Source organism: Camelus ferus, chromosome 28, assembly GCF_009834535.1.
Source record: "Camelus ferus isolate YT-003-E chromosome 28, BCGSAC_Cfer_1.0, whole genome shotgun sequence".
NCBI classification, from domain to species: domain Eukaryota; kingdom Metazoa; phylum Chordata; class Mammalia; order Artiodactyla; family Camelidae; genus Camelus; species Camelus ferus.
In genome coordinates, this window is record NC_045723.1 from 3447053 (window position 1) to 3474983 (window position 27931).

Consider the following 27931-nt stretch of genomic DNA (forward strand, 5'->3'; position numbering starts at 1 on the left):
TTATTTAGAATGATTTTATTTTTAAGCATATATATACATTTTTAAGCACATATATGATGTATTTTATATACATGGATTTGGTAGCTGTTAAAGGACAAGTGCCTACTGGGGAATTCTTTTCTACAAGAGTGAAGTATGGAAAACAACAGAGCAATTTAGGAGACAAACTATACATGGATACAAAAGATGGACACAGTTTCCATAATCACAAATGGTATCCTCCCCGTCTCCTCCCTCCTCCTCACCACAGAGCAGAAAATTTTTATCAAGGACAGAGCTTCAGGGTTCCCAGATGGTGAAGGAGACAGGAAGAGCAAAAGAGAAGTAGGTACTCTGGTGGCTGGCCGCAGCCTCGCCACAAGCCCACAGCATCGTAGCACCGAGTGTAGATGTGCTGGTCACTGAAGAAGCGAGGACTTCTCCCCGTAAACTCAGTCTCCTTGCCCCACGAGCACATCAGAAAGATCCTCGGTTCCTTCCAGCTTTAGGTTCTAAAGGAAGATGAAACACACATGAACTTTGGTATACAGAGAATACAACAATCATCCAACAAACTCTAATGGAGGTAACAAGGTAGTGACCACAAAGAATGAGGTTTGACCCATTGATTATAAGTAAAACTGTCACAGCAAATATAATTTGTGTGATGAAGCTGGTTCCAAATCCTTGCCAATCACAGAAGGAAAGAGGAAAAAGCAAAAAGCAAGCCTTCTCTGGCTCTGCTTCTTACAATAATCTCTCTGTAAAGGGCTCAAAAGCTAAGCTCTTTGCCCTGAAGGAGCTGAGGGAAGTGACAGGGAGGCCCCCAGGGACCATGACACACATTCATTAGCCCCACCCCTGCAGTGCCTCAGAACCTCACCTCTTGATGATGGCCATTATGTCTACGCTCTCTCTCCTGTCCCCACATAGGCCTTTCTCCTGCCTCCCAATTCTTCCCTGACCTCCTGCCCGTAGATCTGCCACCAGCTCCAGGTAACTGTTCCCTCAGGACGAAACAATGGTCAGAAGCCCTTCTTCCCTGACTTCACCATAACCACCCTCCCCTCTCCCGGCACTGGAGGTGGGTGTGGTGTGCTGGCACTCAAGAGCCCTGCACCCTTTTAGTGTACCTTCTTCCACTGCTCAAGATGGGCAGCTCAAACCTCACTTCTCGGTGGGTATATGAGGGGGAGCTCATTACCAGAGTGGCTGATGAAAACCAGATGGTTGGAAAAACCAGATGGCAGAGTGGTTGATGAAAGCCAGATGGTTGAAAAAACCAGATGGCAGAGAAAAACCAGAAGGAAGGCCAAAAGGTGGGTCATATCCTGGCACTAGGTGTTGTGAGATTTCTCTTGGTGGCTCTAAGCTCTCAATTATCACAGATCCCTATAGATTATCATGGTAACTGTCAGGGACTGTGTTACCAGTCAAATCTTCTCAATAGCCCAAAGCCAGGCCCAAGCAGTGGCCTCAGTACTTAGCCCAACGAGTCATGGTCCATCTCCCGATTCTTCTGGGGCCCCTTAGAGAGAGATTTGATCACAGCAAAATGAGCAAAGCTGGCAATGCCGCTGGGGTAGGCAGAATAGTGCTGGAGCCAGAGCGCAGTGGACCGCGGTGAAGCCTGGAACCATGGATGCTTTTTAGCAGTGTGTCTGCTTGGCCCCAGTCTATGGGAACTGAGTGAGGGCCAGAGAGCCGCTCTCTCCCAGCAAAAGGCACCCTGGCCCAGTGCAGCATGATTCTCGGGCTGGTGCAACCGAGTGAAATCACCAACACTCTTAGAACCTGTGACTCAGGGTAAGTTTCTGAGCTTTAGAGGCACCATACATTTTAGAGGCCTGTGCGTGCTGAGAGAACACACGGACTGGGAGTCAGGCCTCACCCAGAAAAGCTTAGCAGTGGTACTTGTGAACAGAGCCAGCCCCAAGCCCTAGTGATGCTCACGGAATATACTACAGCCCAGCCCACGGTCCTGAGGACAGTAAAGGACATCAGCCTTCAAGCAGCACCAACACACGGGCTTGCTGGCTGCCTGGCTGGGGTGCCTCCACAGGTTCCTGAGAAGATGGGTCTCCACCTGCCCCTTCAGTGACTGTCCCACAGCCACTCAGCTCTGCTGGCTGGCGTGGCACAGGGAGGAGCCAGGTACACTGTCACAGCCAGCACTTCTGCTGCCTCCGTCCCCATGACAGACATCTCTATTCCCAAGGCTTTCTTCACGGCTCACGGTGGCTCCACGTTGCCAGTATTGCCTCCCCATCTCTAATCTCTTCCTGCGTTGGTCTCTTTTCCAGCCTCTTCTCTCACCTCTTCTCCCCGCCTCGTTTCCCACATGTCCTGACTTTGGCTCTGACAAGATTTGGCCTTTAAGGCCTTTGACACCCAATAATGTAAAAGCACTTTATGTTTTCAGGATGGAAACTGATAGATCACAATTTCAGCATCTAATATTTTTCCATTTGGATCCTCATAATTTTCATTTCTGATCACACCTGATGGCCTTTCTCTAAGCTATTTTTAGGTGCCTGGTTAACCCTCCGGGTTAAAGGTACTCCACAACTAATAAAAAGCTCCAAAAGGTTATCACAGATAGAGAACACGCCCACACTTACCAGGTTTACCTACCTTTTCATTGGCCAAATGTAGGAGACACGCAAAGGCCAGAGGTATAGAGAGGTTCTGAGCCATGAGGGGAGGCAGGCTGGGAAACAAGGAGACAAATAAGGATTTAGCTGTCACTGCAATTCTAGGAACAAAGGCTCTTTCATCAAGTATGAATGCACATGTCCAATGAATAAACTAATGAGAAACAAAAAAATATTTCAGATGCCTTTCAGAAGCAGGTTTTTTTGGGGGGAGGCAGGAGTTGGGGTGGTGGTAATTAGGCTTATTTTAACGGGGGTACTGGCAATTGAACCCAAGACCGCTAGCAATGCTAAGAACACACTCTACCACTGCGCTATACCCTCCCTGAGAGACAGGTTTTTTGTTTATTTGGGAAATTAAATATTTCCTGTTGCAGTCCAGCCACTGGTGCAGGAAAAAAATGCCTTTTTAAAGCTGGACTATATTAACTCTTTTACCAATGCAGAGAAGAAATGGAAAAACCGCAAAAGTGTTAAAACAGCAGGGCGTGTGTGGAGGGGTCTCTCACACCAACAGCTCCTGGAGCTCCCTCAGCCAGAGCTCGGTGGAGGCGGGGGCAGGGCCCCGAATCTGTGGCTTGTACCTCTTCTGCAGGTCCTTTGTCAGCCCGCTGAGCATCTTCTTGTCAGCCACCCCCACTGCATCCCCTGCTTGTCCATTCTCACTGTGGTTGGCCTAACAGAAAGACACAGATCAGACTGGGGCCAGTACATTTTTGAGAGAGCAACATAAACTTGTAAAGCTGTATTTCTAAAAAGAAAAACCTATATCAGATCAAAATCAAAACGATTTCTTAGGTACACTTTGAACAAAAAGGATCTATAAAGGGACCCAGTGCCTCAGCCAAACTTCTGCTCAGGGTATGTTCTGGACCACAACACTGACACTAACCAAGTTATGGCAAATGTGGATGTTGGTGGCCAGTATAATCCCAGTAAAGGAAAAACTGCAAAGAGGCTTCTAGGTCCCTCTGAAAAACAAAGTAAGAAAAAAATGGCAAAACAATAACAAAAAGCCACAATCATTTATAGCTTCTACTGGACTACACAGCCAAGAACAGCAGAGGATCCATACCTAAAAGTAGACTTAAACTTAAACACACACAAAACAGGGGCCACCTCCTTGCTAGTAGCCAAGCAAGGAATTATGAAACAATATTATATCTGGTATTTGTATTAAAATAACTCAGAATTTGTACATGGTGTGGGGGGAGGGACAACAATGGGTGATAACATGGATAAAACACTGATAACTATTGGAAATGGGCTTTGATTATACTATTTTCTACTTAAAAAAAATTGTGAGTGGGTTTTTTTAGGGGAGAGGGATTAGGTTGATCTATTTACTTATTTAATGGAGGTGCTGGGGATTGAACCCGAGATCCCATGAATGCTAAGCACACACTCTACCACTGAGCTATATCTTCCCCCTGTTTTCTATTTTTGAATGTTTAAAAATTTTCATAATAAAGAGTTGCTTGTTTAAATAAACCTTTAATTAACCAGAATCCCTGGATTCTGTCACTTAAATTCAGAGGTTAAGTAGAAGCCTCTTCCTACTTTTTAAAAGGCACATTTCTTTTACATTTGCATCCTATCCTCCTTTAACTGATAAAACCTAATGAATATGACTGAAGCTTTATCTGACATCTAAGACTGCACAACTCAGTCTTCTATTGAATCATGAAATTTCACTTCTCAGACAACAGAAGGTGTAATAGAATGGGTTGAGTTTGGAAAGCTGAGCAGAAGGAGTCTGGAAGACAAGTTGGAAGGATTCTACTTAAGCAGAGAGTTCCACTTAGTTGGGAAGAGTTAATCAAGGGTTCACTTTGCTCTGAAGGAGAGAAAATTTGACAGCATTTTTAATATACATATAAAATATGTGTATGTATTTCACTACTTTCCTACTTTCCCAAATCAGAATTATTAGATCAAAGGGCTTAAACATTTTATGGCACCTGAGATGTTAGAATTTGCTTTCCAAAAGGGTCATTTATCAACTTAACTTACACCAGCAGTGAATAAGTACTCCAATTTTCCCCCAATCTACACCAAAAAACATTTAATTGCTAAGGCTGTTATTTTAAAGCAGCATAAAGATGTTCTCATTTGTATTTTTTGATTACCAGCAAGGCTGAATAATGTCCCACACACTGGTTTACCATCTGTATCACCATTTTTGTGACCTGCCCATTCATATACTTGGTTCATTTCTCTTTCAAAGGTGTGATGTTTTCCTATATTTCTGAATGGATGGTTTCCACATTAGCGCTATTGGTCTTAGAGCTCAGACAAGAGCTGCTCTCCTACGTGCTGGGCACCTACAGAGCGAGCAGAACACCTTACCTCTGCGCCCACCTGCTTGGGGGTTTCTGTCAGCAGACTCCACATGCTCTGCTTCAACTTCTTCATGTCCATCTTCTTGGCAGTCTTAGCATATTGAATTTCAATTTTATTCACCTGAAATAGGTACGTGACAAGTAAAACTAAGCAGAAGAAAGAAACGTTTACCATTAGCTCTTTGTAAAAAGAAAGTCTGAAGTTCAAACAAAGAATCTAGGTTAAACCACAAAGTTACAGAGCTTTCTTTGGATATACTAAAATAGAGTCCCTCATTTCAGTCCAATTTCATTTTGATCAAGTGCAATCTTCATTAAGGCTATCCTGGAATTCCAGTGTAAAAGAAATAAGTGAATCAAATATATATGAAAGCAAAATAGATAAACAAGTTCTACTGTATAGAACAGGGAACTGTATTTAATATCTGTAGTAACCTATAATGAAAAAGAATATGAAAAGGAATATATATATGTAGTTGGGTGACTGCAACATTGTGCTGTGCACCAGAAATTAACAACATTGTAAACTGACTATACTTCAATTTAAAAAAATTTTTAAATAAAAAAACAAATATATATATATACAGATATATATATATATATATATGAAGGCACCAAGCCTGTCGGTTTAGAATAGATGCTTGATGTATGATAATTTAATGAGTTGAATCCGGCTAATATTTTCCAGTGCCAAGTAGCTAGCACAACCGGCACAGAAACCCACCTTCTCTGCCTGCAGTCTTCTTTCACATACTTTCCTTGTGACTGGCTTGCCCCTAGTCATATGCTTTATCACAATCTTTGGAGAGATGGCTAGTTCCACACAAACATAACTAGCATCAGTTCATTCACTACAACCTTATTTAAGAATCAGTCACTTAGCAATGGGTTAAAATCAAGAAGGAAAAAACCCAAGCTCAGACCAATGTGACTCTCATGAAAGAGGCAAATTAAATAGATCACAAACAACATCAAACGTAATTCTTGGCTTCATCCTTACCTTCTGAGGCTCAGCTACCAGATTTGACTCCCCAGTAAGTGGTGATGTCTAATCCCTGGACTTGAGGCACGTCACTGTTGTCTTGTGTTGTTGTAGGCGGCTGGCCAGAATGAGGTGTAAGGTCAGAGGTCCCAACTGGTCCCACAAATAAGTCATCTGACTCTTCATAATCACTGTCAGCAGCCTGGGCAAGGAAATAGCTCTTTAGGTTTGGCACAGCTGCTGGAAGGGCTTAGAAATACCCTTGAAACAGATTCCGTAGGCAGCAAGAGTAGGGCGCGCGAGAGTTCGTGACATTGAGTCAAACCTAGGATGGGCTTCCAGGTGCCTCCAGTCATCTTCCTGTTGCACATAAACCCTACTGGGGAGTCGTCTGTTAACTAAGACCTCTGTAGTGAGAGTTAAAAGGAATCCAACAATCACAACAGCCACAGTGTCCTTTTGCTTCTAATGAACTTAGGATTTCATTTTACAGAAAGCATTCTTAAAACACTTCAGACATGACTGGCTGGCAGCAGGGGTCCTGCTGGGAACTGGCAACAAAGTCATTCTTGGACTGAGCCCAGCAGGAACAGACCAGACCTCTGGGGTGGGGCCCAGGAATTGGGGTTTTTAAAAGACTATATGGGTGATTCTTATGCACACTGAGTTTGAGAAGCACTAGTCAAGAGGTCAGTCTGGATTTTCACTAAAATACAACCATCTACCTCTCTTCCAAGTAAGAAAATAAGATGAATAAACTATTCTTCCCATTCTTTTTCCTCTCCCCACCTTCAGGGACACAGTTGGGGCCTAATCACCACCCACCCCCCTCCGCCGCCGCCACTTTGTTACACTTCTGTCTGCTATCTTATTTGTAGACTCACAGAAGGAATTTTGAGATTAGTCTAACTAAAATGTAAAGGTGGGGAGTTGCTTATACAAGTTCACAATATGGGATCAAAACGAGAGCTACAAGCCTGGTCTCCTGAGATCCACTCCATATACTTCTTCCCCATTAGAACACAGTATCTTCACATGTCTGTGTTATGTCTCCCCAGCCAAAATACTAGCTCCTAAGAGTGGAAGTGTTTCCTTCTCTTTGAAATCCCAAAATAGCCAAGGCTGGGGCTTTATACAAGCTACAGACTCCATTCACATGTTGACTGTTTACTGGAATATGCCCACTTTTTTCCTGCATTCAGAGCTTGGAGGCTGTTGCCTCAGCTCCATGATGCCTGGGGCAGAACAGCCATCCACAACCCCCCACCTGATCCAGAATTTCCTACAGCCTTCTGGTATGTAGGAAAGGGTGAGGAAGGAAGCAGGAGAGAAAGACTCTCCTGCTTAGAAGAGAGGACAGAGCTCTCGGCCCTGCTTACCTGTAACCCAGGACAGAAGTTGGAGGTGTCGTTGGGGTTGTTGTAATTGTAGTCTTCAATTTCTTCATAATGCTCGGTCCCTGCCTTCTGGCCTTGGGCCATCTTAAGTAACTAGAGGAAGGAAAGAACAACTGCTGAAAGCAATTTCTAGAAAGGCAGCTAGTAAACTAGGTTGGGGAGAAGACCTTAGTTTCTACAATCATCTCCCAGAACTCAGGGTTATAGAGCTCCTGAAAGGCCATCTGATCCAGCCAACTTCCAACTAACTGCTCAACTCCACTCTAGAGTAAGCCCAGGGCAGCAGGGCTCCGCGCTGCCATCCATCCCAGACCAGAGTGGCTGGTTTGCAATTCGGTCTGCACACAGCTTCATTTGAAAAAGTGTTTCTTCACTAAAAACAAAACCACCTACAGCTATATGAAAAAAGAAGTAAACTTGTTGCATTCTGACAGAAAACTCAATCACTGCTTTAAATCAAAGGCAGCTGGTCCCATTCCTGGGGCCAGGACTGCGCCCCACACAGCTGCAGGGAGAGACACTAGCTCCTCTCCCTGCCATCATATCCATGGGTCCTTGTTCCGCTTTGAGGGCCTCACAGAACCAGTCCGCCTCCTCTTTTGCGAGTGCCTACCAACTACAGCCCTTCAGATATTTGCAGGCCCTTGGACCAGTGATTTTCATCTGGGATGTCTCTTCGGTAAAGGAAATGGAATTAAAGGTGTGTACAGTTTACAAAAGCACACTGAATATTTTAATACAACTGTATACTCCAAAAGCAGCCAAAAAACCTCAAATGATTTTATAATACAAACCTAAAAATAAATTAAACAATAGATATTTAGTGATGCCCACTTTCTTCAACTGTTCCTCATATTACAGTTTCTAAATCCCTCCCCATTTAGAATACTCTCCTCTGGACACACTCTGAATTGTCCATAGTCTACAAGAAATGTTTCAGGAAGGGTGTGTGACCCCCTTATGTACTGGCTGGTTGCTATAAGAATCACCCTTTAAGATATTAAACCAGATGGGTGGCTGATCTGTATAGACTCTAGTCAAACTGAGTGTTTACTGGCCCAGTGTTTACTTTCCATTTTCCTAGTTTAACTCTGCTAGAAGGATGAGGACTCTCTGGCTGCCTGGCTGCCCTACTACATGCAGGGAAACTTGTTCCTGTGGATAACAGGAAGCAAGAGTTCTTTTCTCTGTAAGAAACAATTCTGAAAAAACCCCCACACATTAAAAACAACTCCTGGAGTGCAGTGATCTAATGACCTTGCCCCACCACCCTCACATCTGAATATGCAAATTACCATCTAAGCCACATTCTTCAAATGCTAATAAGGGCCTGAGGGAGAAAAATGTGGCCTGTGGCAGTGGAGAGCAGCTGGAGGATGGGCCGGGCGGGGTGGGAGTGATGGAAGTGTCCAACCATCTCCCTGCAGCTCCCCAGCAGCCTGGCTCTGCTCCTCCTCCCTTGAGGGCTCTGTTTTCTGGTCAGAGCAAGCTGCCCTGGCATCCAGCTAACACTGACTATGGCACTGTTGTTACCACGGCTGCAACCTGGCATCTCTGCATTTTTTTCTTTTATTTTAAATTGAGGTGTAATTGACATATAACATTATATTAGTACTTTCTGCATTTTTAAGAAGTATTTCTGTTAAGTGAACAGTGTTGATTAGAAAGAAAATTATGAATGTTGGATTATAAAAACAGAACGTGAGATGTCAATGAATTGGTATACACATCATTAAGACCTGTGGAGAAAAAGGCAAAATAAGAGGAAACTATAGACTGTATACTTGACACCACAAGATTAAACCAGGAATGCAAATGAGCAGAGGGTGCACAAAAAACGGAACTTAGCAAAAACCACTGCCTGGTTACCCTGGCAACAGACATAGACACTTGCTGCTTAGCATCACCAGAAGAGCCACAGACAAATGCAGTGAACAGCAACTGAGGGGAGCCATACCAGCCAGTCTAGAGCAGGCAGGACTGCACAGACGCTCAGCACCTCTGTTACCCTGAGTGTCACAGTGGGCATCTACACCTTGATCGGGGGAGGCAGTGCGGCCTGGTGAAAGTATCTGGCTAGTGGATCCACAACTATGATGAGAAAGTGAAAGAATCAAAGAAACAAGAAATAGCTAACATCTTGTAAAAACCTTGTGAAAAGATTACCTGTTTACCGCCCTTGCATTTCGGCATGTAGGCCAGTGTCCAGCAGTGCGACCAGGTGTTTCCAAGGCTCTAGTGAGCATCTGTCCTGTGAGCGCTTCCCTCTAGCTCTGCCTTACCCATGAGATTCCCGCTAACTCCCTGCATAACACAGACTCTCCTTTTCCTCGAAGGCACTGCCAACCACTTGACACCTCTGATGCTATAAGCAGGTTCGACAACATGACCTCAAGGATCCAAAGAACAGCTTACCCTGGTGCCTGGTTTGAGGTGCAGCTGGACAAGATTTTCAGTCTCATAGTGAAAGTCTGTAGGAAGAGTGGTGGCTCTCCAATTCTGGTTCTCCAGAGTGGACTTGGTCAGAATAGTAGCAGCCTAGTAATTAAAAAAAAAAAAGTTTTTAGGTATCTTTAATAAAAAATGGTGTGTGTGTATGTGTGTACTTTTTTTGTAAGATGCTTGGGAAGGGTTTGAGCAGGACTAATCTGCCATCAGAGTTCCCACTTCTGTGTAAAGGGGTGATTCTGTTAAAATATTATTCATATTCTAAACTTGATTCTCTCTGCCACCAAGTTTGGAACTAGTTCTTAATTTCTAGGGATTAAGGGAGAATGAAGCCATCCATTTGCTTCAAGAGTTCAATTTATAATGAATTTTTAAAAATCACACCTAAAAGGAAAGAGGAGTGCAAAGAGTAATTTAAGAAAGCACAACAAAAACAAACAAAAACAAAGCGTAAATAAAGGACAGAAATAGACTCACAGACAGAGAATACAGACTTGTGGTTACCAGAGGGGTGGAGGGTGGGAAGGGATAGACTGGGATTTCAAAACTGTAGAATAGACTACACTGTATAGCACAGGGAAATATACACAAAATGTTATGATAACTCACAGAGAAAAAAATGTGACAATGAGTGTGTATATGTCCATGAATAACTGAAAAATTGTGCTGAACACTGGAATTTGACACAACATTGTAAAATGATTATAAATCAATAAAAAATGTTAAAAAAAAAAAAGAAAGCACAAATAATAAATCCAGCACAAACCTTTGTTTTTCGAAAATATACATCAAAGTCAATATCATCGTCAAAGTCTATTTCAAAATCCTTCTTTGTGCTCTTCTTTCTGTTCTCTGAGTGTGAGGTAGCACCTTCTGCACAAATGAACACAGATGTCAACACCACTCACCTCTGTGGCCTGTCTACTCATCTCGCAAGATCCTTTGGCAGCCTTATCAACCACAAGACAGCATTTGTGTCTGAGCATCATAACAGCACCAGGAAAGGCAAATCATACACCTAATTTTCATCCTTAACTTATAATTTGTGTTTTTGCTAACAAAACACAATAAAAAGATATACTAGTTAATCACTTCTTTTCAAAGAGAGAATGCAAAACACGTTAACGCTGGCACAGCCCTTCGGAGGCTGCAGAGTGCTGCCTGTGCAGTTACTCACACAGGCCCTTGGAAACCTGGGGGTCGTTCCCACCTCTGGCCGCCATCTGAAGTCATGTGGGCACTGGGGCAGTGAAAGTCACAAGCCAGCTGGCCTGCCTCCAGGCGCTGACTCTTCCCACTCACAGGCTTCACTCTTAACTGATCCCTCATCCCAGGCCAGGCCAACCAACTGTCCAACCAAGGCTGCTTCTCTGTACTTCTACAGCTGGTGAGGAGGTGTAGGAGGACTGGCATTTCCCTTCCTCGGCTGAACTGCTTGCTGACTGGCAGGGCATCTACACTATCTCTTCTTAAAGTTCCGTCTAGAAGTCCTTACGTTTGTGTCGGGGTCTAAAGCGCCAGTGATCCGGGCCAGCCCACATCGACATGGTACGGGGACTGAAATAGGAATACTCTCCAGGTTTCATCGATAGAAGGGGACACATGGTCCAGATGTCTCCATCCCCGAGGGGAATCATCTCTTCTCTGCAACACACATGAAATCATGTTTTTACATGTACAATCACGCACGTGTCAACTATACCCAACACGGTGTAGTTACATGTAAGGCAGCACATGACGCAGCTGAAGACTCTACTTTTTGCACAAATGGGCAACATTTCTAAGAGTAAGTCTGATATAAATACTTCCTTGTTAATAACCCCTAGCTTTCACTTCATCAAAGTGCTGTTGCTTCGTTTCACTTTATAACAATACGATCATATCTATACAAGTATTTTGGATGCTTCATAAAATGCAAGTTTTCCCATTTAAGAGACAAGAAAACAGAGATAGAAAGAAATTAAGTTTTTATATAGGACTACACGGCTAGCAAAACGCCAGAGCTAGGAGCTGGACAGAAATCCCTAAATCCCAGCCCCAGGGTCTCTCCACACACAAGGCTTCCTGCTGCACAAGGCAATAACCTCATTCTTTCTTCACCGTCCTTCCGTACATGAGGGCTGCACTGACACTGCTGGGGTTCCTACTAAAGGTGAGAAAGGTGTTATTCTCATTTATGTCCCTCAAATGATTGGCCACCCGCCTTATAATCTATCTGTTAAGCCATCGAGCGTTATTCTTTGCTGTATGTGAAGGGTCTAAGTGGCCAGTCCAGCATGGCAGTTTCGCGTTGGGCTTTCGCCTCTCTGCAGGGTACCAGAACAGTGAGGTAGCCTTCACCTGCAGGCCTGTCACGTCGGGAAGCCTGTCGGTGCTGCTGTGCTCCCCTCTAAGGGTAAAGGCAACGAGGGAACTTCACCCAGTGGGGGCCTTTTCACCTGTGCTGAGCCATACGTATAAATCCCCTTTGTAACAAGCCTTATGGAATAAGCTAAAAAAGCTTTAAAAGGGGATTTTGCCTTTACCTACAAAATCTTTTTTTAAAAAAACCCAGTAAACTCTATTTGTATATTTATCATGTAATTAAAACAATTTAAAAAATATACTAAAAAATTCCCACTTTTAGTCTGTAAATACCTAGCCTGTAGAACTAACTGTACTGCAGTGTGAACCCCACAGGGAGAAAGAAGACAGCTTCAGGAGCACCCCCACCAACTCTCATAGAGAGTCTTCTGTTCAAGCATTGGTGGCTGGGCTGGGAATTTATCGGGAACTTGTAGGCAAGGCTATTAAGAGCTTGGCTCCCATCTTCTGAGTCTGTGTGCCAGAGCTGGACTGAGGCCCTGGAAGCTTGAACTCCAGCCTTTTAGTAATTCTTTCAGTACACAATGCTATGTGGCAGGCTCCCTACCGGTCCCAGCTCCCCCACTCAACAGCTGACCTAATCCAGCCTACCTGTTTTTCAAGGCCTGCCTGCCATCAAACCGCTCATCCCCTCTGGAGGAAGTCTTTGTATTTCTTCTACCTGTGCCCGCAACCGCAGGGCCCCTCCTTCCACCTAGTGCCCGTTCAGCCAAGCTGCACCAATACCTGCAGGTCAAAGGGCTCCCCCAGCTGCCTTCCAGCACACAGCAGACATGCCTCACTCGTGCAAGCACAGAGCAGGCTGTGGTCGGGGCCTGGACCATGGACTAGATCTTTAACCACAGCGAGCACCTGGCAAAGGCACACCTGCACCCAGAGAGATCGGCTAGAGAGCACACGGCCCACTGCTGCAGGAAGAGGGAGGCTGCCTGAGCTACTCTTGGACACAAAGCACTTTCTCAGACATGTCTGGTATTTATAATTCAGCATTGCCCCACCCACCTGAGCTAGAGAAGCCCTTAAAGATCTTCCAGTACAGTAGTGTTTTCAACCCTTGGGTGCACAGGACAAGCACTAGGAAGATTTGGGGAAACCGTGATGTGATGCCTGGTGGGTAATTTTGCATCAGAGACACTGAGTTAAATGCTCTGGGCTGGAACCTGCCACCCACAGCTTATTATGTGCCACCAGGATTGGGCTAAGGTGCTGGGCGACTCCCAGCTCTACCCCATTACTTAACCTCTCTGAGCTTCTTTCCTCAACTGTAAAATGGGGATAACAGGACCCAGTTATAGGGTTGTTGCAATGATTAAGTGATTGCATTTTATATTTTACATAAATTATGTGAAATAATGCAGGTAAGGCACCTGGCACAGAGTGCCTGGCACAAAGTCAGATAATAAGGAGCTCAGTAAATATCAGATACCACTATTATCACCTAGTCCCAATCTTTCATTTTATGGGTGAGAAAACAAAGACCCCAAAGGTGATGTCACCTGCCCCACAGCTCACAGCTGTCCACAGCAGGGTCAGGTCTAGTTCAGTTCAAACACTTACTGAGCCCCTGGGAAAGGCTAGCACCATGCCAGGGGTAGGGATTTTAAAATGGACAAAACCCTAGACCAGAACCTAAGCCCCCTGCCCCTAATGTGCTCAGAAGGATGGAGTGTAAGATTTTGTTCTGTCTGGAATTGGGGAGAGAAATGGAGACGTTAGTTCAAAATTTATTCAAAATAACTGTCTAGGTCGTAACAAAATAACAAAATGGAAGAGACTGAAGACCTTTGCTATGTCAGCTCCTCAGATGTCACCTATTGTTTAGGAAAAATGAGAGCTCTTCTCTGACATTTGAAAATGATATTAAAAGACCTTGTCCTACCAACCTGCCTACCATTGTCACTTCTTAGAAGATGGGACAAAATCATAGGCTCGTTAATCACAAATCAGGAGAGGAGGGTTCTAAAGGTTCTAAATTACCTACGTGGGTAATTCTGCCTTGAGGTCCAAACATTCAGGCCCTTGACTTCAACTCAGATTTGAAGAGGCATTATCAATCTAATCATTTCCCACATGGGCAGACAAAGTGAGCTTAAGAAAACAATCTCTTATCCTGGAGACACTCAATCAATGCTCTTGAAAGGATTTTTGCCTCTCTGGGAAATTATACTGGACAGCTTCTAAAGTCTCACCCATACCGAACCAGCTTTGCTATCCCCAGGTTTGCCAAGCTGCTGCTATAGGCACAGGAGTTATCAGAGCGTCTGTTCTAGTCTCATGGTATCTGCTACACCCAGGACCATTCAAGACCTCTAGAGGCCCTTGGCACTGCAGGATTGTGGAATCCTGCTTCCAGATCATACTCATTAAAACAATATTAATATATTAAACACATATGATAAAAGCCAACAAAATTCTGATTTTTGTATGATGCCTACTAGAGTAATCAAAAATTCAAATTACTAGAGACCAGTTCTACCACCTCCCCTACCCCATATGCTCAATTTTACCTGCTCTTTTAGTTTTCCCTGTTTTGCTTGTCCCTGGTTTATCTAATGACCCAACACTGCCCAGCTCTCTCTTTGCCTAATGCTTCAGGCAGGGGCCACTTTTTATGGGTAATCAACACATAAGTCTGTTTCTGTCTATAACTGATGTGGAGTGATTCAGCCAAAACCCAGACCACATGTGGGGCCTCAAAAGGGAGCATGCTCCATGCTACCTAAACAGTGATGGTGAGGACAGCCACCACTGAAGTAGCCACTGTAACTCAGCACTTTATGTATTTTAGTTCTATGCTTACAAACTCCTGCAGTGTCAGTTTTATGAGCAATAAGTGTCTTAGCTGACACTCAAAGGCAGGTTGATTCCACCGTGAGTCAGAATGGCTCAGCCTGTGTGATGACCTGGCACACCAGCCCAGGCAATCACAGAAACGGAATGAGACCGTCCCAGCCGGAAATCTGGGAAAACTCCTATGGGAATCTTACTGGCAGCTTTGGACGTGGCACGGCTCCTTCCAGTTCCTGAACTCTGTGTGATCCCCAGCTGCAGTGCAGTCCTGTTCATCAGTGGCATCGAAGTCATCCTCCAGGGGCCCATCAGCGAAGTCTCCACAGTCACTCTCTTCCACCTCGGCATTGATGTCAAATACTTGGTCGTTCTTCTTAAACTTGTCCACCAGGGCTGACACCGACTGGAAGGAACAGAGAGAGCTCTCCAGTTCTCCACATCCCCGCCACCACCCCAGTCACCGCTGGAGCAATGGCCTCACTGGAGGCGCCTTCTTGCCCCTAAATTCCAGTGTCACCCTCCCCCCTAAACACCAGAGCCAGTGTTCTCACGACAGCAAAGCACTAAGGAAGTTTATATTGTGCGGCACAGGAGGAAGCAGTATTGTCATTAGGCACATTCTGTAAAACATGAAACAGGAATCTGCATCCATTAACTACATGTTTAGAGAGAACTGTTTTCCATGGAGACCATTTATTTTGGAAGTTGTACTAAGTAGGCTAAAGGGGACCGGGCTAAAAATACACAGAGGAAAGCTTTGCACATGACAATTTCTCAGGAAGCTCTGTGCCAAGGGACTCAACCCCAAAGAGCAGGAAATTCCCCAAGCTTGACAGCAGCCTAAAGGACCATTGGGATAACCAGGTTTGAGAGTAAACCTGATAAAAATTGTGCACCCAGAACAGAAGGGATGCCTTACCCTAGGGAAGCAGACAGGAGACAGACAAAGCTGATCCCAGAATTCATTTAGCTGTCTAATGGGCCTGCTGGCACACACAACCCACTCCCCCCACTGCCTTAGGATTTAGTCCCAACAGAGATGCCAAAGGAAATATTTTCTGTACTGCTGGCTAAATAAAAATGATGCCACAGTCTTGGTTCCCATTGGGCAGAACTAATCTTAGGCCATCTCACTGAAACCACAAGCAGTTGGAGAAATGCCCAGAGCCCTCAGAAGTCCAAAAATTGACCACACCTCATTATGTGTTTCACTGTCCCATTTAGTGAACTGGAACCCGGCCAGGGAAGGGCAGATCTGGCGATCTTCCACACACTGCTGCAAGGGCGCTGGGAGGGCAGGAAGATCACAAAGAAGGATCAGAGCAGGAGGAGACACCCTCACCCCCACAAGACGAGCAGAGCAGCACAACGGGAGGACAGGCATGGCCACCTCCTGGTTCTCGCAGAGGCTCAGGCGCACACCCGCACTGGAGGCGGCTCTGCGCCGGCATTCCAGGAACTAGGAAGACACCGGGGCAGAAACCTGAAGCATGGACATCTGACTCTGAAATGGGCTCCACGCCCTACTGATGGAATTGGGAAATCAAAAACCCTTCCTTAAAGTGTAAAAAGTGCACAGCCAATTATGCAACGTTACTTATTTTAGTCCCGAACTAAACGAGGTACAGATATACTTACCAGGATTAGAGTCCCAGTTAAGAGCATAAACTTGGACAATTGTTAGTATAAAACAGTCATACTTAGCAAATCTTAGACAAGAATAGAAAGGAGAACGGGCACCGTGGACACCTGCACAGCCCTGCAGGGGAGGATCAATTTCATGCAACACATGCAAGTATAGCTATCGTGAGCCTGGCCTTCACACCTACCTGCGCCTGCCACGTCCTCAGGGGACCCTCCCCATCCCCGCAGAGGGGCCATGGACAGGTAGGATTGGGGGAGGGGTGGTGAAATCACTGCCAAGCCAATAAAAGGGGCTGACAACAGGACAGGTCCATTCTCAGGCCACCACCCGGGAGTCTGAAAACAATGCACAAAGCCCTCTTCTCCTCAGGACCCCTGGATTGGTAATAAGTGAAAACCAGGCCTCTGGCTCAACAAGGCTCTTAAAGCCCCTTTCCCAAGCCCAAACCCTGACACTCCAGGTGACTGTGAGACCTGACTGCTCACAGAGTACCCAAAGGGCGTGGCACATACAGACCATAAGTAATGGTGAGTGCTGGCTACTACTGTTATAGACTCTGTGCTGTGGAGAGGACAAAAAGTTAGTTTCTCCGGAAAAAATGGCCACGCTGGCATTCCAGAGGAACCTTCTGGGTAAATAAGCAACATAAGAGCATGATGGGCTTATGGAAACTTCTCTGATGACAAAAATGTTCTGGTGAAAGGCATAATGTGGTCTTACCTTTTAAATCACTCATTTCCACCCAACCTAAATCCGGCAGCTCAAGGGGCTCTCCAGTGGAGAGAGTGTGGACGTCGGAGGGAAAGAGCAGCTCGCTTGTGTAGTCGCGGCAGTGGAGCGTGGAGAGAAATACCCCTGCTGTGCTGCACTCGTCAAATGAGGCCGCCGTCTTCTGGAACATGGGGTCAATCTGAGCACAAAAACAGAGGGAACCCAAGAATTATGGGATGTAGCCTAAGGAAATAGAAAATCTCATCATTGGACCCTGCTCAGTTCACTGCTGCATATACTGGATTGAAATGTCTCTGCTCATGACCAAAAAAGGGGAGGAGGCTTTGTAAATGATCAGGTAAGATCCCATCCCAGTTAAAAAGAAAGGCTGTATGTGGTCAGATGGATAAGGTATACCGTTGTCATGCACAGTAAGTGGTGACGAGCTTATACCGTGTCAGTCCGTTCATAGTACACCAGGACAGTATCCTTCTGCTGGTCCCTTTCCATAGTCACTGTTTTCAAACATCTATCGCTAGTAGAATGCCAACACAACAAATTCTGCCTGTGTGATGGATCTGTTCACAAGATCCCATCATTCCTCTGAACAGAAATATTTTCCAAGATTTGGAAGAACACGACTAAGAGATCCAGGCAAAGGACAGGCAGAGTCAGCAGAGCTAGATGGCTGGGTTAAACATGAGAGAAACTGTAAGAAGACCTCCAAGGTCAAGGAGCAGGAGTGGCATAACTATGTGTCCCCAGGCACCAAAGGAGAACAGGCACAGGGCGTAAGAATGAGGACAGAGCAAGACACACACATGTGGCAAGAGGGTAGAAGCCACCAGGGACCCTACAGGAGGCCCTGTGACAGGAAGGTTGGGTACTGGGCTCACAGGTCTTTCTGATGTCTCAGGATGTGGCTACTACAGAGAGAAGGGGCCTTAAATAGGAGGACAGATGTGGCTCTCTGGCTCTTTCCCAGCCCCCCTTAACCCTAAGCCCAGCTCACCAGAACTGAGGTTCTCCTCCCACTTCCTGATCAGCTCGTCCCAGACATTCCCCGTCTGCCTACCCCTCACCCAGTCAGTTATACACCTAGTGGGTTCTCCTCTCTGTGTGTGTCTACCACCCACCCCTTCCTTCCCACCCCCATCATCACCAATATAACGCTTGCCTGATTTAACCCTTGTCTCTGGTGTCTCCCATTTCTTATCCTAAAAATACCAGTGGTGTTAGTCTCACTCCCTTCCTCAAATGTTCATGGCAGCAATGGTTTCCCACCTGGAGCCCCTAGAGGTCTTAAGTCGTTAGTTAATGAAACTCAGCATTTCAAAGAGCCAACATGAAAACTGTACAGTGACCCATATTAAAGGTGAAAACACTAAGATAACCTTCCTGACTTTTGGGACCTAATTAAAGTTAAAAACTTTTACACAGCAAAGGAAACCAGCAACAAAACAAAAAGATAACCTATTGAATGTGAGAAAATGCTTGCAAATGATATGACCGATAAGGGGTTAATATCCAAAGCATATAAGGAATTCATACAAGTCAATACAAACAAACAAAGAAAAACAAACCTGATGGAAAAATGGGCAAAAGACCAGAACAGACATTTTTCCAAAGAAGATATACAGATGGCCAACAGACACATGAAAAGATGCTAACACTGCTAATCATCAAATAAATGCAAATTAAAAACCTGAGATAGCACCTCATACCTGTCAGAATGGCTACAAATAGCAAATGTTGATAAGGGTGTGCAGAAAAGGGAACCCTCGGATACTGTGGTGAGAATGTAAATTGATGCATCCACTGTAGAAAACAGTATGGACGTGCCTCAAAAAACTAAAAATAGAACTACCATATGATCCAGCAATTCCACTCCTAGGTATAAGACTGAAGAAAATGAAAACACTGATTTGAAAAGATATATGCACTCCAGTGTTCATAGCAGCATCCTTTACAGTAGCCAAGATACGGAAGCAACCTAAGTATGAATGAATAAAGAAGTTGTGGTATATATACAATGGAATACTGTTCAGCCATAAAAAAAAAGAAAGAAATTTTGCCATTTGCAGCATCATGGATGGACTTGGAGTGCATTATGCTAAGTAAAATAAGTCAAACAGAAAGACATACTGTATGATATCACTTATACGTGGAATTTTAAAAAACAAACTAGTGAATGTAACAAAAAAGCAGCAGATTCACAGATACAGAGAACAAGCTAGTGGTTACCAGTCAGGAGAGGGAAGAGGGGAAGGACAACATAAGGGTAGAGGAGTAAGAGGTACAAACTATTATGTACAAAATAAACTACAAAGGTATATTGTACAACATGGGGAATACAGCCAATATTTTATAATAACTATAAATGGATTATTACCTTAAAAATTGTGAATCACTAAATTGTATACCCATAATTTATATAATATTGCATAGCAACTATACTTTACTAAAAGAATAAATACATATATAAAAGAAAAAAGAAAAAAAAAATTTTTAAAGATACATGTTGAAGTAGTAGTATGAACTTCCGTGTAACTTTTACCTAGATTCCTCAATGGGTAACATTTTTCATATTTGCTTTCTCCCTGCCCACCCCAAAAGACCCTTCTTAAAAGTAGGTATTACAAGACTCTGCCTCCTGCCAGTTATTAAGCTACTGCCACTCAACTCCAAATCCACCCGCTGTGCTCTGCTCTGTGATGCAGGGTCTGAGGCCACATTTCAGCCGTGCTAGCAGAAAGGGGCACTCGAGGGAGATTGCAGGGCCAGAGGATGGAGGGACCCACTTCTTTCTGTAGGATTCCCGTGCCGCGGAGTGTCAGCCAGCAGTGCTTCTTTACCCAGCAGCAGCGGGTCCCACCTGTGGCAGTAGCTGGATTTAGCCTGCACTTTTTCCTCATTGTGTGCTAGTAAGACACATCAGCATCAGCCAGCGTGCCCTCCTCAGAGTCTGGGTCCTGGGCCCGTGAGCCTCTTCCGCCAAACTCAGGGACACTGGCATCATCCAAGCCGCACCCCTTCCTTGGAGGTCTGAGTTGCAGCTCCACCGGGCCCCCTTCTCCTAGCTCACCATGGCCTTAGGGCGCCGTATTTGACATGGTTGATCATTCTCCCCTCCCTGAAACTCTCATTTCAATACCTCACTCTCTTGGTTTTCCCCTACCTACTGGATGTTTCTTATTTAGCTGTCTGGAACTCTTAAGATAGGGGTATCCCAGGATTCATCCTTTTCCAAATACTCGCGTTCCCTTGGTGATCAGTTTCAGTCTCATGACCTTAATTACCGTTTACAAATGTTGTGGAGATAAGACAAAGAAAAAATCTAGTCCGTTATTGGTGGGAGAGTATATTGGTACAAACTTTTTTTGAGGGCAACAGAAATTCCATGCCTCAGAATTTTCTTACAGATATACTCCCAAAAGGATGCAAATATGTACAAGAATGTTCACCAAAATTAAAAAAAGAAAATTGTAGCAACATGTTTGCTTTAAATAAACTGTGCTAATTATAAAAAGGCCTCTAGTACCATTTCTTTAAGCAGATTGCTTAGGATTTTCTAAATCATATAAGGTTGTTTAAAGCAAGGACTCTGGAGCCAGACCTCTTAGTTTCAAAGCCTAGTTTGCTTACTAACTGTGTCATCTTGGGCAAGGTGCCCAACAGCCATGCACCTCAATTACCTCTTCATAAAACGTAACAAGGATGGTGTGAGGATTGAATGGGTTAACATAAGCCACAGGCCTAGGGCACTGCCGTGTGCCAAAGGCACACAGTAAATGTTAGCTATCATTACCACTGCTGCATATACTACGGAAGAAAATAAATGTTTTAATCAATTGAATTTCTCAGAATTTGCCATCTCATTCTACTCAATCATTCTGAAATAGAGAAAAATTGTCACCTACCCGCTTCAGTCTTCACTGTAAAGCTAAAGGACAATAATGCAGAGATACCAGTTGAACATCGTACTCCCTCGAGGCCTCACCAAGCATATACCAGCAAGGCAGGCTCAGCCTGGCCTCGTTTCTGCCCCTGAGGCTCTGAATTAGTCAGAGACCACACTGCACACTTCCTCACCTCACACTTTCGATCTGCTTCAGACATGTTGAGGTTGTTTATATTCTGCTCGATGGTTTTGTACGAGTGCTTCTTCCTTGGCTTTGGAGCCTTTTTGGCTGTTTCTGTTTCGGCTGGACTTCCATCTAGAAGAGGAAGTAAGACCACGCACTGCAGGGGTTGCTTTGGAGCATGTAACTGAACTTACTAATCCAAGTTTTTCAGAACTCTAAAGAGTGATCATAATTGAAACATGTACCATCCTCTCAAAGCAGCCGGCACATCTAATCTGCAGTTTAGGGAAAAACAAAACTACCAGATTAAGTATTTGGCTTCTGAGACAAGTCGATTTCCAAAGACCCCTCTCTCCCCCTCAACCAAATCAGAAACTCCCTAGTTGGTGATGTTTACTCAATCTTGCTTAAATAAAATCTAAAAGCTTTTAAGGTCCTTGTCTTTTACGAAGAAAAACGAATCTAGTGTTTGAGTACCTTCTCAAACACAGTCCTAAAAGTGTGCATGTCTTCAACAGAATGAGATAACTGACTTCTTGTGACTTCATTCTAGTGTATTACTCAAACAACTATCTGCGATGCCCTTTAAAAAGCCTCTTACATCCAGATCCCAACCCGTATACCTGCACCGTGGCTCTCTGCTTCTTCTGGAGATGGTGCTTCTTTGCCCAGCCCCCCAAGGACTCTGTATACATCAGCATGTACGGCATCCACACGCACAGCATAGATCTTGGTGCTGGCATCCAGAGTTCCAGCAGCCACCTAGTCAAACAAGCAGAGCTGTACTGATGTGGATCATAAAAAGGAACTGCAGAACAGGCGAAACACAGCAATCTTCATAAAATATTTACTTGCCCTTAAGAAAAAAATGACAAAGATTCCTCAAAGGCTGTCAGGGAATAAACAGAACATAATGGAAAGATATCCTCTCTACATTTCATCAGTTTAGGAAAGAAAGTAAAGTAGCTAATAAAATGTCTTAAACAAGGAAGGCTCTCATGTATTTGTAGGATTCAACTATTGTGTTATGCTAAGTATCAGCAATCATCATCATTAATTCAGATGCAAGACAAGGTGGACATCCTTCTTACTTTAAAGTTGGTTGGTTCGGCATCTTTCTGTTTAAGAATCTCTGACATAAAATCAATCAAGTGCAAGCCAAAAGCATTCTTGGTAGTAATTTTCTGAAAACAGAAAATTGCAGAAAGGTTTGTTATTTGTAGCCTAGGTTCACATAAATAATGCTGCCCTGATGGGGGAAGCTAAGTTTTTAAACAGGAATATCCCATATCTCAACACAGATATCAATTCCCATGAATACTTGGTGACAAAGTTAAATCCATACCTATACTTCCTCATTCTCAAGGTCCAGAGTGACAGCACACAATTCCTGAATGTTCCTGTGCACAGGCCCCATTCTAAGCACTGACACAAAGGGGCTCAGTCACCATCCAAACAACTTTGAGGCAGGGACTATTCTCATTCTCATTTTATAGAGGAGGACCTTGCCACACAGTGGTTGGGTGAATTCCCAAGGCCACACAGTTTGTAAGTGGCAGGGACAGGATTCCAACTCAGGCTAGATCTAGAACTCACAATTAGCCCCACAACCCTACTATTTAGCTCTAGAACTCACTCTATTAACCCCTAGGCCATGTTGCCTCTCTAGACATACTGCAGGGGGCAGGCAACCTGTCAGAGGGGCATCAAAGGTCTGTAAGAAACAGTAAAACAATACTCCACCAGCATTGAGAAGAGTCACTGGAGAATAAAAGTGCACAATCACTGATCATGCATTCTCTATAGAATCAAGGCTAGATTTCCTCTCTGATTAAGAAGCAAAATCTTCACTGATAAACCAGCAGATACTCACATTTTCAGTGGACAGTTTGATACAAGTGGAATAATGCTCAGTAATCTGTGTGTTTGTAAATTTAGGAATCGCAGCTGAAATATCAATATTCCTAAAGGAAAAACAAAAAACTCTGGTAAGGATCAATGACACTGTAACTTTTCAAAATCCAGACCCAGAATCCACAAGGTATAGTGGTGATGCAAACCCACATCAAGGTGGCTGCCCCATTGAGGCAGTCCAGAGCCCACTCACCTACTGGAGGGGGAGGCCAGCAAATGAGGTGAGTCTGTGCTGAACTGTAGGTCAAAGACCCTGGAGCGTCTCCGCTGCAGTCGCTCCTTTTCGTCATCATTCTGAGGAAAGTCTTCAAGGACCGGGGTGCCAGGAGTGTTGAGAGGGGCCTTCCTGGGCAGGGGCATGGAGAACACCCGCTCTGAAGGTGAGGAGGCACTGTGGGGGCGTCCACGGGTCTCTGAAGGAGAGTTATTCATTGTGGCTGACAGTGATGGAACAAAACACTTGATCAAGAAACCTTTAACAGGACATGTCCTGCGTCTAAAGAGGGGCTTGGGCCTATCACAGGGTGGAAGTTTACTGCACATTTCCCATCAAGATTTTTCCAACTCTAATATTCTACAGCTAGAACCTCTACAGTTCAGGTTTCTTTGCGGGTGGATGATGTGTGTGATGGGTTTCTGATGCTTCTTTGCCAATCTGGACAAATATACACTATGCAGCTATTATGAACCTAAAGTACTATACGAGATATAGAGGTGGGTAAGAGAAAGTTGCTGCCTCTGATAAAGCTCACCAACTAGCAGAACAACAGACAGTATAACCATAATGCCAGGCAAGACAGAGAAGAAAAGATGCTGAGATAAAGCTGACGGGTGGGCTATCATGTCAGACAAGCTAGGTTCTAATCCCAGCAGGGAGACAGACAATAAACAACACAAATATGTACAATAAATAGAATGTTCCAAAGAATCGCCCACAGATTACTTGTTAACTGCAAAGGGAAAAATGTCTTTTACAACAAAAGATCCAGCAGTCATCACGTTAACCAAGCAATCAGATATAATTAGACAACTTGAGAGTCAAAAGGGCATAGATTCAAAAGAAGATAGGAGAAGGAAAAAAAGAGAAGATAGGAGAAGAGAAATTGGAGGGAGGCAGTTGAAAAGGAAGTGAGGTCAATAAAGTAATTTTAAGATGAGGGAGAAAAAAAAAAAAAAACCCAGCTTGGTAGAAAGAACAAAACAAAGAGAATGTATTAGTCTCCTATTGCTGCTATAACAAATTACCACAAACTCAGTGGTTTAAAACAACATAAATGTATTCTCTTTCAGTTCTGGAGTCAGAAGTCTAAAATCAAGGTGTCATCAGGGTTGCATTCTCTCTGGAGGCTTTTAGGAAAGAATCTGTTTCTTTGCCTTTTTCAGCTTCTACAGGCCACTTACAATCCTTGGCTTGCAGTCCTTTCTCCCACCACTACAACCTTTTGTTTCTGTTATCACCTCTCTTTCTCTGACTCTGGCCCTCTTGCCTCCCTCTCATAAGCACCACTGTGATTATATTGGGCCCATTCAGATAATCCAGGATAATCTCCCCATCTCAAGATCCTTAACTTAATCATATCTGCAAAGTCCCTTTTCCCATTTAAGATAACATATTCACAGGTTCCAGACAACTTTGGATGGGCCATTATTCACCAAGATCATAAAGAAGAAAGGGTAAAAGTTGCTGAACAATGTACTCAAGCAGATAAAGGAGTTGCCTCACTAAGACCAGAGAGCCCATCCACAGCCAAAGGAAGGAAGGCGGAGAACAGAGGCACAGATGCAGATAGGGGAGCAGGTGCAATGGTGGACTTGTTGATATTCTTTTGATTGCTTTTATTTTCTTAGTAAAACACGAAGCAAATAAAAACCAAAAACTCCGTGGGTAAGGTGAGGGCTGAGGAGGTACTTGAGTTTTCAGGACAGAAAGGAAGACATGTCATCTAGGAGAGTGGATGAACCAGGGAGAACAGCATGACTGCTGGGCAGCTTTACGGTCCCTATAAGACCACTGGGTGTGCAGGGGCTGGGGCAGAGTAGGGGTTAACCAGAGTTGTGATTTTGTCAAGCAAGAGTAAGGAAGCAAGAGGAGGGCAAGGGGTTGTGGGTGTATGAAAAGGAGTGATTACACTGACTAACCACTGAATGTAAGCTAGGTAAGGAGGGGAACAAGGACACAAGAGAGGCGAAAGACAGTGAAAAGTAGAATATAGGTCTGCTGGGTCGAAAGATTGTTGGAGTCGGGGAACAAGAGGGAGTGAGTTAGAAAGACAGGAGTGATTGAGAAGTGGGATGAACTAAATGATATTGTGACGCAGCTATTGACAATGGCAAGGTCCAGGGTGTGACTATGACAGTGAGTGGCTACAGCGACTATGGTAGGCCAAGAAACAAGGTGACTGAGAGAGAGATGAAGGAACTGAGAGACCTGGGGGGAAAGCTTCCAGATTTAAGAATCAGAAGGCTTGGCTTCACACTCCAGCTCCATCACTTACTAGCTGGATAAAATTTAAGCAAGTAAATGCTCTAAGGGTTTGCTTCTTCATCCTCCAAATGAGAATAAGAATGTATACATCAGCTGGCTCAGAATTGGTGATACAAAAATATACACAGAATATAACACATTTTATAGGAACACATTAAAAATAGTGATACACAATAAACACTAAATGATTGCCAATGTGAGGGGAAGGGGAAAGGAATGAATAAGGATAAATGAGAATTAAAAATACAAGAACAACTTCACATGTGCCCCTGATAGCTTCCCCCAAGCCGAAGAGTATGATAACATAAGTTTCAGCTGAAGTCAAAACAAATGAAAGAAAAAGAAAGTAAAAATAGGAAGGAGAGAAGAGACATTTTTAGAGACTGAATCAAGAGTACCTGTGACTACTTGGATGTGAGCACTGCAACATAGGGAAGGGAGCTGTACCTTGGGAGAAGAGACCTTAACAGAAATAGAAAGCACTGAAGGAGGAACTTGTCTAAGAGGGAAACTCAAAATGGGAATTAGAGGCTCTGAATCATCTTATTTCTCAGAATCATCTTTCCCTGACTTCTGTCCTTCCCTTTTTACAATATACATTATTACATTATACATTACATCATACATTTGTTCATTCAACAGATAGTTACTGAACTCAAAAACACTTTCTGCATCCACTTCCTCACCTCCTACTCATTTTTCAACCCCTCTGGCCTGGCTTCCATGCCCACCACTTTGTGAAAATTGTCTTGTCATCATCACCCACACGTTCCATGTTGCCAAACCCAGTGGTCACTCTTCAGGCCTCATCTCTCCTGAGTCAGCCGTATTTGCAACAGTTGACAATGCCCTGCTTCTGGAAACATTTTTGGCTTTTGTAAAACCACTCTCTCTTGAGTTTCTCCAGTTCTTCCTTCTCTAACCAGCCTCTAAATGTTGGTCCCAAGTGTTTTCTCTACAGGGTCTTCCTAGTGTTCTCACCTGTTCCTATGGTTTCACCATCTATATGATGTCCAAATTTACTTTTCAGTCCACAGGCCACTTCCCTGAGCAGCCCATATCACTCCCCTGAGTGTCACGCGCTTATCCAAGATTACTGACCCCTTCACCTGCCTCGGGTAAGCCACTTGCCATGTCCAAAATGTAACTAAATTTCCAAACCCCTTACCAAGATCTACAAAGGCCCTGCTTACCTGTCCCTCACTCACTGTTCAGTTACCATGTCCTGGTCCTCTCCCACGTCAGGCTCTTTCCCGCTTGCCCCATCACCCTTTTTTTTGACTGCTCCTTCGGCCTGGAACACGTTCCCCTCAATCTGCTTAAAACCTTCCCTCCACTCTGCTCTTCTCAATCTGAGTACTCACTTGTAATTATTTCTTTTACTGTCTATCTCCCGAACTAAAATACATGCTCTAAGAGGGTGGGATCTTATCTGTTTTGTTCTTTACTGTATCTCTACATCTGACAGAGGGTCTGGCCCAAAGGGAGCACTTCACACTTGTTGAACGAATGTGAAAATAAACACACGCGTGTTAAGCACACAGCGGTAACCACAACGCTTCCATGGCCCTCAACTAACGTACATTCCAGGAAAACCTCCTTACAGGGAGCAAGGTGCGGGAGCGCTGGGGAACAGACGTCCCACCCCCGGCTCACTGACGGAAGAGCGGCGCGGGCCGAAGCCGCGCCCTGATAGGGCGAACGCACCCCCGCCGGCCCACCCCGCGCCGGCCCTCCTCTCCCCCCGCCCGCCGGCCTCCCGCTAGGAGGGCGGAGAACAAGGCCAACAAGGTTGAGACCCGCACTCCCCGCTCAGGCCCGCCCGCCGGCCCTGCCGCCCGGAGCCCCTCTTTGCACCGGGCCCTTTCCGCGGCGCCTCCGGCCCACCCAGCCTCACCCGGGCAGGGAGGTCCCATCTTCTCAGCGTCTCCAGAGCTGGTTTTAAATCGCGCGCCGAAACGCCTGCGCGCCGTAACGGCCGTGATGACGTTGGCCGTGGGCAGGGGCCAGAGGCGCGCCTGCGCAGACCGCCTCGGTCCTCCAAAAAAAAAAACCCGAAAAGGGTGGCCCCGGGCGTCCCAGAAGTGAGACGTCCAGGATTGAGGAATTAGGTCATAGATTAAGCTCACATGGAC

The 27931-nt window shown here is 44.7% G+C and overlaps 1 protein-coding gene across 1 annotated transcript; it reads right to left on the reverse strand.

The window, feature by feature from the left end:
• Window positions 1-27823, reverse strand: NCAPH (non-SMC condensin I complex subunit H). The gene is given in 19 exon segments (XM_006177621.3): window positions 1-491; window positions 2614-2689; window positions 3218-3309; window positions 4983-5096; window positions 5976-6008; window positions 6010-6159; window positions 7337-7447; window positions 9770-9892; window positions 10569-10675; window positions 11298-11446; window positions 15154-15359; window positions 16152-16243; window positions 17322-17511; window positions 21405-21529; window positions 22021-22159; window positions 22489-22581; window positions 23271-23361; window positions 23505-23724; window positions 27694-27823. Coding segments are annotated over 19 exon segments (2190 nt in total). The 5' UTR covers window positions 27713-27823; the 3' UTR covers window positions 1-431.
• Window positions 27824-27931: the final 108 nt, after the last annotated feature.